The sequence below is a fragment of the Asparagus officinalis genome, chromosome 10 (genome assembly GCF_001876935.1).
Source record: "Asparagus officinalis chromosome 10, Aspof.V1, whole genome shotgun sequence".
NCBI lineage: Eukaryota > Viridiplantae > Streptophyta > Magnoliopsida > Asparagales > Asparagaceae > Asparagus > Asparagus officinalis.
The window spans coordinates 59,628,547-59,640,045 of record NC_033803.1 but is presented as its reverse complement, the minus strand read 5'-3'; the positions used below and the strand labels follow the sequence as shown (position 1 = coordinate 59,640,045).

At 35.8% G+C, this 11,499-nt stretch overlaps 1 protein-coding gene and 1 non-coding gene across 8 annotated transcripts; both read left to right on the top strand.

The window, feature by feature from the left end:
- On the top strand, positions 2,639–9,378 carry LOC109825009. 7 transcript variants are annotated; one of them, XM_020391670.1, is made up of 3 exons: positions 2,639–2,823; positions 3,895–3,950; positions 6,127–9,378. In XM_020391670.1, exon 3 carries the CDS (start codon positions 6,197–6,199, stop codon positions 9,122–9,124), a length of 2,928 nt encoding a protein of 975 aa, XP_020247259.1. In that variant the 5' UTR covers positions 2,639–2,823; positions 3,895–3,950; positions 6,127–6,196; the 3' UTR covers positions 9,125–9,378. The 7 variants fall into 7 exon arrangements, with proteins under 7 accessions (XP_020247259.1, XP_020247258.1, XP_020247260.1 ...); XM_020391669.1 differs by having other exon boundaries at positions 6,124–9,378; XM_020391671.1 differs by having other exon boundaries at positions 3,895–3,964; positions 6,124–9,378.
- TRNAL-CAA lies at positions 9,917–10,000 on the top strand. Its single transcript has one exon. It is a non-coding gene; the product is annotated as a tRNA-Leu (tRNA).

Here is an 11,499-nt window from a genome sequence, read left to right as displayed (position 1 = left end):
AGGGGATAGAGTTTTTCACTAATAGAGAAGAAGAGTACAAACTGAGATTACAAATTATTTAAACTCACTAATTAATCTCACCAAAAAATCTCTAATTCTCTTCAAACAAAACCCTATCCAATAGTTCAGAAAATACCTTTTTCCGTGCTCCAAATATCCCCAAGTTTCTTCTCTATTCTATCTTCCAATTGTTCCATATATATAGAAATCCTAAAATCATAAACATACTAGGAATTCTAAAATAAAAAATAAAATAAATTAGGAATCCTAATAACCTGTTACCAAAACAGATTTGGAATTATGTTACTAAAACAAATTAGGAAACATATTAGGAACCTGCAAACAGATTAGGAATCCAAATAACCTGTTACCAAAACAAATTAGGAAACATATTAGGAACCTGCTATCCAACAACAATCTGCACTAAATTATTTCTCTGTGTGTGTGTGTGTGTGTATATATATATGAGAAATATATATATATATGGAGTACTTGTCCACCAAACTTTTTTGCCACTCATATTGCTTAGGGATCCTTGTATGATATCAAAATATTTTTTATATTAATAAATGAGTGGCTAAGTAGTTTGGTGGACATCAACTTGATACCAAGTTTTTTCATTGAACTTGGTAGTGATGTGGTTAAATCCGCCCCCTATATCACACCTCAAAGATGGATCCACTTTTTTGGAGTAGGTGAATAGTGATTGAGGCTCTATCTTTGAGTTAATCAATGCTAGTTTAAGATAATTTCTGGTGCTAATGTGCTTTGTCTTCATGGAAAAAGCAAATTTGTCCTCCTCTATGTTAACTCCTCTCCTTTTACTTTACCAAATTCTTTCACAGTTCACTATGGCACGACGAGATCGAGTACACTACACAATTTCTCAAACTCCCATCACATGATTTATAGTACAAAACATAACATACGCCACATCTTTTCAAATTTGTGGCAGAAGATAATGTGCAACATTTTGTTGAAAGTCAACTTTGTCGGTCCAAGAGCCCAAACCCTTTCCATACACTATAGTTAGTTATGCTTCAAAATGAGGTTTGATGGAACTTGCAAGATTTTGAGACGTTAACTAATTAATCATGGAGAAGACAAATGCCATGCGTATTGTTTGGTGTGAGTGAGACAAGTGTCTTGTCTTGTGGCTTGATGACTCCAAAAGACATTGATTTTGCTGTTGTCTATATTAGATATTATACTTAAAAAAGCTAGTGGCTCCCATTGGTGATATGCCAAAGAGTGTGTTTGGTTCATCTTCAAGTGACTATGATTCCAATGAATAAAAAGTGTTTCTTTTAGTTTTTCGTGCATTTGTTGGAGAGTTTTTTTTTCTTTTCCGCACAACATAAGGAAAGGAAAAACTCACTCTATCACAAATCCATGCTTTGGATCAAAATTAGAAATTAGAAAAAGACCAGGAAACCTACTATCAACCCTGTTTTTCAAAATATTTTTAAAACTCGTCTTAATTCGGCCTTAAAAACTCGGAATTAGCTTTTTCTCAAAAGATGATGTTTTTGACGTTTCTGAAAAGTTTTTCCAATTGTTTTCTTGTGAACCAAACTAAGAAATATGAATCCATTTTGGTTATTCAGACATAGGAAAGCTGTGTCGGTAGTATTCATCATATGTTTTCCACCCAATTTTTTTGAACCAAACAAGCCATAAGCTAAAAGATTGGATGCATGTCGAACGTAACAAAGAAATGCCATCTATGATCTACTATGCTACTGGTATTGTCTGCTATTTCTACCGTGTTCAAAGCATAATGTATAACCACATCGAAAGTTTACCTTTAGGCTCATATTCATGGGTAGTTGAGAGCCATCAACATCTAAGAGTGCAATTAGGATTACAACTCGATATACTATCCAAAGAAATTAAGTAAAATGTAGCAAATTATCCTACCCATGCATGGTAATTCAGTACTAGTTATAGATCTCTATCACTGCATGCACCAGAACTCCAAGCCGTGTTCCACAAGGTAATATCTAGACGATAAAAACTTGATGAGTTACTTTATAGAGGAGAGAGAGAGAGAGGGTATTTTGTTAATTAGGAAGGAAATATGTTACTTTTTATGCCTAATATGACATCACAAGTCGAGGTGTGACAATTATATGTGTCAATTGTGCTCCTTTTGCAAGGGCATAGGTGCATTCGATGCTAATTAGATTTGGAGCACCAATAGTGCTAATATAAGTATCTAATAAAGAGATCACATTTGAACTGCAGTGTCATGTATATACCAGCTTTATAAAGTATTGAGCGTTAAAACTTTTTTGTTGGCCGATTTCCTGCTAGAGAAGTCAGAAGTGTATCCTACAACAAAAGATAAAAGTTTAATTATACTCTTTGTATAGATTGTTTTGAAATTGAGAGCTCAACACATGCTTCATAAATGCTTTTCTTTTCTTGTATTCAAAAATCTTCATCCTCGAACTTCTAAGCAACCTTGTTTTCTACCCTCCTTCCTTTTTCCACGTGGCTCCACACACGGGCAATCTCCACATACTACTAATAACCAATTACTAAAAAGTAGTCCAAGTCACGACAAAAGCTAAAGCCAACTATTTCTTTCTTAATAATCCCTCCCTCCTTCTCTCTACTTTCTCTCTCATCGCTAATCCTTTTGTTTTGCCCTTCGCTTATTTATGCACTGCGCTGTTCACAGCAGCCTCTTGTTATTTACTGAGTCGCGCCTGCGAGCGGAGGAGAGCACATAGAAACAATTAAAAAGGATACTCCTTTGGATTGGGTTTTTGGAGAAACGAGAAGAGATAAAAATTCCAAAAAATAAAATAATATGATGTAAGTCTTCCTCAATTTCTATTGCTCACATCTCTTTGTTCTCCATCCGTTGAATAATATGGGTTGGTTTTAGATTTATTTTACAGTAACATTTAGCCATTGGTTTTCGTCGACGAAGTGCATGGTCTGAGTCTACACAGCTGAGCTTCTGTGGATCAAAATCTTTTTTTTTTTTTTTTTTTTTTCATGGGTATTTTCCTTTGCCCTTTGGATTCTAGAAATGCGTTTCCTTTTTTTATTCTGTGGTTTAAATCTTCAGATCTGAATTTGTATTGGGATAGTCATTGTTTTCTTTTATTTTACTGTAGGAAAATACTAGATTTGAGGGTAGGAAATAATCGTAGATCTGGAATTTAGAAGATGGTTATGAGGAAAGAAAATTCTGGTGGAATTGTGATTTTTATGGGATCCCCTTTTTTGTTTTGCTTATGTTTTTAATTTAAAGAATTAGACTCATGGACAGTATTTTTTGCTGAATTTATACAAGTTGGTGAAAAAGGTTAATTTTGAATGTGGTTCTTCATTTGTTTGCTAGGTATGAAAATTTTCTGATATTGGCATAGCTCCATCCCTATCCGTACATGGTGTTGAGAATCAAATGTAAATCATCTTTTCTATATTTTTATAATTCAAATTTTCATTTTATTTATTTTCTCTTTGGAGAAAAAATTTCTTGATTTTGGGTTTGATGTATGTTTGTTGAAACTTGACATTATTATCAATTTGGTTAAAGACATTACATGGGCCATTTTCTTTCTTTGCATCATTCAGTATTATTAGATTGTTTGTGGGGACCTCAAATTTCTTCAATATGGCACATGCATATTCATGTCAATTGTCTTTCTAAAAGTATCACACTTTTCATCAATGTCATGCACCCATGTTTAGATATTTCTCTTTCCATTTTTTGGGCAAATTGAGGTTCACATTATGGACACTGTGAGTTCTGTATTTCCAAGATATATGCGAGTCCCTTTCTTTAAGGAAATTTATTTTTCAATCCTTGTTTGTCACTTACTATGTTGCAAATTAAATTTCTTGAAGATCAACTCACCATCCCCGATTAAGCAGGAAATGCGGCACAAACATTGAGACTGTTTTTTGAGCTCAAGGGTGTTCCTCTCTCTGTAAGTTGCCCATGGTATAAGTTTCAATTTTCTTTTTATTTTTTTCATGCTTTATGTGAATTCAATTTTGGTTTGGATTTCTATTATTTTACTGTATTTGCAGCGGGTACAAAATGGACTAGCTATAGTATTCTTAATAATCCAATTTATTATTGGAAGGATTAATTATTTTCTCCGGATTCTGCCCTAACTTAAAGCAACTTGTTGTTTAAAAGTAAACAGATCTTCTGGACTAACAGTAAATTTCTCTTGTTATAGGTTTTTCTTTTTCTAGGATGAGTATTATTCATTCTCGGTACTAATTCATTATAAGCAAGCACAAACTCATAATTGTTTCTTCCTCACCCAGAGAATGTTAGCAAGGCAAAAGCAAATTCCCGAGAATGAATTAGCACTGCGAATGAGTTAGCAAATGCTTTGTTAAATCACTTATAAAAACACCAAATGAATCCGGCATACGAAGTAGGTCTTACATTGAGATACAAAATTGACTGGTTAGCTGATGGCAATAGAAACTAGTAAGATCTTTTCAGATATAATCACGTCTCCATGACAAAAGATGAAGCTTAAGTATTCACACACCTCATCAATGTCATCATCAAGGTAATTGATGATTTAGCATTTTATGTTGAGACATTGTTCATAGAGTAGACCTATTCTGAGTTGGCTTTTTAACCTCATGAAAGATAGATGTGGCTTATTCTTAGAGATCAAGCATTTGATAAAATGGTTCTTCAGCCTTTCTTCATATCCCATATAATGATATTCCATAGCAATAATATAATGTTAATTGAGTGACAACACCGAAGGACTGTTGTCATGATTAGTTCCAAGGTTTTAAATGTCAGCCGACATGTTCGACATGTCGGCCGAAATATCGGTTTGAGGGCTTGACCGACACGACATGGACGTTTTCAACTCGTATGTCGGTTTTCAGGGCCAAATCGAAAATATTCGGATCATATCGGGCATATCGGCCTATTTTTTAGCTTTGAAAAATCGGCCGATATGGTTTTTTTTTTAAGATCTGTTTTTTGTTATCGGGTTTGGGTTTAGTGATAAATACCCAAACCCGTTTGACCCGTTCTCATGTTTAAGGGTTTCTTATGAACCCGATAAAAAGAATTTATGAACCCAAATCCATATATTATTATTTTTTATATGTTTAGTCTATAGAATTTATAAAGTATGCTTATATTGAATTTATGAATGCTTAGATTACATTTAGAACATGATATTATACATATACGCACTACCCGATATGGCAATCCGATATTTAGTCAATGTCCTCCAATATATCCCCGATTTCCGCTATCCGACATGAATTTCAGCCATCCGACATAAACCCGACATCCAACATTTAAAACATTGATTAGTTCTACTTACTTGTATGACTTCTGTTCTCAATAAGAAAGAACTCAACTTCTTCATTAATAAAATAAATTGTGCCCCAGTATTTATTATCCATATTTTTAAATCATGCTGATGCATATGCATAAGTCAGTCATGCATAAAATAATTAGTCACAAGGCCATGGCTTAATTGATGAATTTTTTTGTTCCAGTCTTTGCTTTCTTATTTTTTAACTCTCAAGCATACTCATGTTTGATGGTGCATTACTATTTGGACTTTAAACATCCTGAAAATCAAGCATTGAACTTCAAATAACTTTTTCTTTGTGATAATCTTCTATCATATTTACCACGTGCAACACTTCACAACTGGGACAAGAAAAAAATTCACCACTTGCTCATAAAGGCCTTTTCTATCCTAACAGAACAAAAGGACATGTGAATTAATCATAAAGTTTTATAGCTTTTCAGCCTTTCATTAAGCTATACGTTCCTTCATCAAATTACAATGTTTCTGTCTTAAAAATGACACTTACTATTCTTAAGTAAAACCATAATGGACTTGCTTGTTTCTAGTGCTGGCTTGACTGTTTACCCACTATCAGGCCTTGTAGAAAATCATCAGCATAACCACTTTGTGTTAAGTCTGCTGATGCTCATGAAGGGGGAATCTAGTGAAAGTGAACAAGCTGTTGAAACATGTGCTTTGAATGCTGTAACTTATGGAGCTCTGAACTATTTAGCTTCTTGATATATATGCTACTTTGTTTGCATTTTAAAATGCCATTTTAGTAAAATGTTTCAATTATAATATTTCCCAGCAGGGGCTTTTGGTTCTAGAATGCATGGGAGATCAAATACTTCGAGATCTGGCTTCTATATGAAGATGGATATATGGAGTTTCAACAAGAAAGCTCCAATCTTGGGGTGTTATCCACAACGACCTCAAGACATTTCTCTTCTTCTTCATCGGCATTTGTCTCTGCAAGTCAGTCGCCCTTTTTCTCTCCACGTTCACCACAGGCTCAAGAACCCGAGCCAATCCTCAGAAACTCTTGCAGTGGTCTTATTATAAATGGGGATCTTTCTACTTCCACTATAGTTGTTAAGCAACCCAAATGCATATCTAATCTCAATTTTGTGCTTTCTGATGTTTCACCTGCACCTAGCTTTTGCCCGTCAAGTAATTTTGAAACCCCAGTAACTGTCTTCAGAGAGAATGGCATTTGTAGCTCCTCTAATTATAGCCAAGGACGAAGAGGGAAGCTAAAGAGAACAGGAAGATGCAAGCTTTCATTTGTTCGACCTTCTCCTTCAGTCTCCTCTTCCAGTAGGCTAAGAAGCTGTGATGTCTACATTGGATTTCATGGGAGAAAACCTTCATTATTGAGATTTGCCAATTGGCTTCGTGCTGAGCTTGAACTTCAAGGCATCAGTTGTTTTGCATCTGACAGAGCTCGGTGTAGGAACTCAAGGAGCCATGAGACAGTTCAAAAAGCAATGAATGCATCCTCCTTTGGAGTGGTGATCCTCACTAGGAAGTCATTTGGTAATGCTTACACCATTGAGGAGCTTCGACATTTCTTGGGTAAGAAGAATCTATGCCCAATTTTCTTTGATTTGGGTGTCGGCGATTGCTTGGCGAGAGATATAATTGAAAAAAGGGGAGAATTGTGGGAAAAACATGGAGGTGAGCTTTGGGTTCATTATGATGGATTAGAGAAAGAATGGAGAGCAGCAGTTGATGGGCTTTCTCGGTTATTGGATTGGCAATTGGAGGCCTATGATGGAAATTGGAGAGATTGCATATCAAATGCAGTGGTTCTTTTAGCTACGAGATTAGGAAGGAGAAGTGCAGTAGAGAGAGTAAATAGATGGAGAGAAAGAGTGGAGAAGGAGGAGTTTCCTTTCCCTCGAAACGAAGATTTTGTTGGGAGAAAAAAGGAAATCTCTGAATTAGAGCTCATTTTATTTGGAGATGTAAGCAGAGACTGCGAAAGCGAATATTTTGAGATCAAAACCAGACACAAGAGGAAAAATTTGATGATTGAGCGGTCGAAGAACTATCGAGGAGATGAGAATGCAACTGCAGAGCAATCAGAGAGCAAATCTGAGAAGGAAATAGAAATGCTCAGGGTGGGAAGTCCACAGAGGCAACTCCGTCCTCTGAGAACGAAGAATTGCGCAAATTATGGGAGAAGAAAGCGATCAACAAAGATATTATATGGAAAAGGAGTTGCTTGTGTCTCCGGAGATTCAGGAATTGGTAAAACTGAACTCATATTGGAGTATGCATACAGATTTTCTCAAAGATACAAGATGGTCTTGTGGGTGGGAGGAGAAAATCGATATATCCGTCAAAACTATTTGAATCTTCGTAATTTTCTCGAAATTGACCTCAGCATTGAACACCACTCTCTTGAGAAAGGAAAGGTGAAGTGCTTCGAGGAGCAAGAAGAAGACGCAATAGCCAAAGTTCGAAAGGAGTTCATGAGAGACATTCCCTTTTTAGTTGTGATTGATAATTTGGAGAGTGAAAAAGATTGGTGGGATCGAAAGAGTATTATGGATCTCCTCCCTCGTTTTGGGGGAGAAACTCACTTCATAATCACAACTCGTCTCCCTCGAGTAATGAACTTGGAGCCAATGAAGCTTTCTTATTTATCGGGCATTGAGGCATTATCTTTGATGAAGGGAGGAGTAAGGGATTACCCGATTGCAGAAATCGATGCACTCAGAGAAATCGAAGAGAAACTTGGCAGGCTTACACTGGGTCTTGGTATTATAGGAGCTATTCTCTCAGAACTCCCTATAACTCCTAGCAGACTTCTTGATACTATAAATCGAATGCCCTTGCGAGGTCCAACATGGAATGATAAAGAAGTGATAACTTTAAAGCGAAACCCTTTTCTGGTTCAGCTTCTAGATGTTTGCCTATCGATATTTGACCATGCTGATGGACCGAGGAGTTTAGCAACGAGAATGGTTCAGGTCAGTGGTTGGTTTGCTCCTAGTCCAATCCCAATCCCTCTCTTAGCTTTGACTGCGCACAAAATCCCAAGAAAGCACCGGCGCTCTAGGGTTTGGAGAAAATGCGTTGATGCAATAACCTGCAGCTTCTCAGCATCTTACATGAAGAGATCAGAGGCAGAAGCAGCTTCAATGTTGACAAGATTTGGGATTGCAAGAAACAGCACAAAACCTGATTGTATCCATTTTCACGAGATTATCAAGCTCTATGCTCGCAAGAGAGGATCATCAAGAATTGCACAGGCTATGATTCAATCAGTTTATCTCCGAGGCTCAATCCCTCAGTACCCTGAACACTTGTGGGCTGCTTGCTTCTTGCTATTTGGTTTTGGGAATGATCCAGTAGTCATCGAACCAAGCCCATCAGAGTTACTATTGTTTGTGAAACGCGTGGTTCTTCCTCTCGCTGTACACACATTCATCACTTTCTCTCGTTGCGATGCAGCATTGGAGCTTTTGAGATTATGTACCGATACACTAGAGCTCACTGCTGAATCTATGGTCTCGAGAGCTGAGAAATGGCTAGATCGATCATTTTGCTGCTTAAAGCCTGCGCATTCTGATGCACAGTATACATATTTATGGCAGGAGCTTGCATTGATGAGGGCTACTGTATTGGAAACACGAGTGAAATTGATGCTTAAAGGGGGGCAATTTGATATTGGAGATGATTTAATCAGAAAGGCGATTTTTATCAGGACATCAATATGTGGAGAGCATCATCCGGATACAGTATCAGCTCGAAATACACTGGGGAAACTTACCAGGCTTCTTACAAATATTCAGAGTTGAGATTAATGTTAGTTTATTTTCCTTTATTTATAGAGCAACATATTATTCTTTTATCCGATTTCATAGAGATCATATAAAATCTGGTAGCATCAAATAAGAGCTGTTCTTCTTTTTTTTTTTTCCCTCCTTATTTTGTAACGGTGGTTTGGCTAATTTAGATTCTGTAGTCCATTTCAGTTTTGCCTGTGTAGTTGTAGAAACTGTAATACTGATATAGTGTTTTTTGCTCTCTATTCTACTTGTCCTTTGAATTAGCTGCTGTCATCTTTGTATGAATGCAATCAAGTATCATCATTTTTGCAAGGATTAATTGCATATTCTTCCTATATTATTGGAGTCTGACCTGCTGTATGCCTAAATTATTTTAGTTGCATTTACATACTTTTAACTTCAGATGACACATGAAAATTGTGGGACAACAAATTATCTTTTTGGTCCTCAAATATAGTTGATGAAAAACTAAATTTGCCCCTTAAACTGAAGGCTAAAGAATAAAACTTTGTCGTCAGACTATTCTCATGTGACATATCAACTTAAAGGATGAAAAATGCCGTCTCAAATTTAGAGGAGATAAAGTGCTAATAAAATAATTTATGTAGTATAATAACTACATCCCTAAAAGGGTGCATCTGAAATTACTTTGGGGACAATTTTATGCTGACAATCTCGATCTATTGCCATTCTTATGAAGTGTAGAGGAGTAGGAATTGTATCTTGCAAAGTATATGTGGCGAAAATTGATTTTTATTTGTGGGAAGGTGAAAAATGAAAAGAAAGAAGCGTGAAATGTCAGTCAGGATGGCCGAGTGGTCTAAGGCGCCAGACTCAAGTTCTGGTCTTCGAGAGAGGGCGTGGGTTCAAATCCCACTTCTGACAACATTAGCTTGATTTTTTGGATTTAATTTTAGTTTCTCTAAATATTGGTTACGTTTTTCTTCCTTTTGTTTGCTTCAGAATAATAACGAAATAGAATAGCGAAATCTTATTTTGTTTATTTTTAAAACCGAAAATTTTCTTTTAATAACAAAATCTGATTTTATTTTATTTTACCTTGGAAATTAATATAAAAGCTTTATTTTTTTTCCCTTGTGCGAGGAACATTCTCCTTTCTCAGTCTAGATAATTAGCACAAGTGTTGCAACGCCAAGTAATTAGAAGCTAGAAATAGCTATATGCTGTAGAAATAGATTATGTTGGCCTTCTTGTTTTGATGATGTTTAACAAACAATTTATCACTAATGTTGTTTGTCTAGTATTTGTGTTTTTCTTATTTATTATAGACAAATAACGTTGTTGGGGATGGATGAAATAGAGCTTCAACGATCATATCCAAAGGAGGTTGGCGAATGTCGGTGAAACCTTGGCTATTCAAAGTTCAAGATCCAAGTTAAAGCTTCATCCGTGAGATTACCAAGTCAAGCTTATTGAAGATCAAGATAAGCTGAGTTAGTATAGGTTTATATATGTGTGTTAAGTACTCTAAGCTCAATTATTATACACACACATTTTATTAGTTTCCTTGTATATATATGTAATCACATATATATACAACACAAGTTTTCGGTTTCATGGTTTATAAAATGAAATTACAGAATCTTGCATATTTATTATTGTGATTTGTTTATCTAGATTAGATAGGGAAACAAATCATATTTTCATATACATACTTCATAGGTTTTATTTTCTATTGTATTTTGAAAAGAAAAATAATTGTTTTGAATTAGTTTATAGACTATTTAATTCAGTTCATACATGTATTTACTTAAAAGTCGATATATCATTTTGTAAAGTTTCAAAGTTGGTTTATGTCAAAACACTCAAAAATCAGAGTATCTCCATTATTTTCATTGTTTTGACATAGTTTGTAAAATGATGATATTTTTTCATTTGGGAAGTCCTCTTTTCGAAAACCAGATCGTCTGTAGGCATGTTTATTATCATGTTTACAATCATTCCCCAAGAGTTTTACATTTGTTTGGAATTTATTTGATATTTTTAAACAGGGTTTTAAAATCACGGCTCTAAAACCGATTTTCTGGAAATGTCAGTTTTCGGTTCGACCGTACGGTCGACCGTGTCCAATTGACCATTGTCCAGTATTTTTCCAGAGATTCGTCGGTCGACCAGGTCGGTCGACGGAGAGCTCAAATCGGTGACCGACAGAATTTCCGCGTCGATAGCGACGTTAGGATCCAGAAAGTTTTTTCTTCGTCGGTATTTGGCTCTCAATCGGTCGACGCAACGGGATTTTCTCGACGCGACAATATGCCGGTTGTCTTTGATAACGGCTCTCTTCTTGAGCCTGTTGCGGGGTTTTTGGTCATTTTGTTTTCGGGAGGTTTTTGGCTGAGGATTTCTAGTAGGGTAATTATACC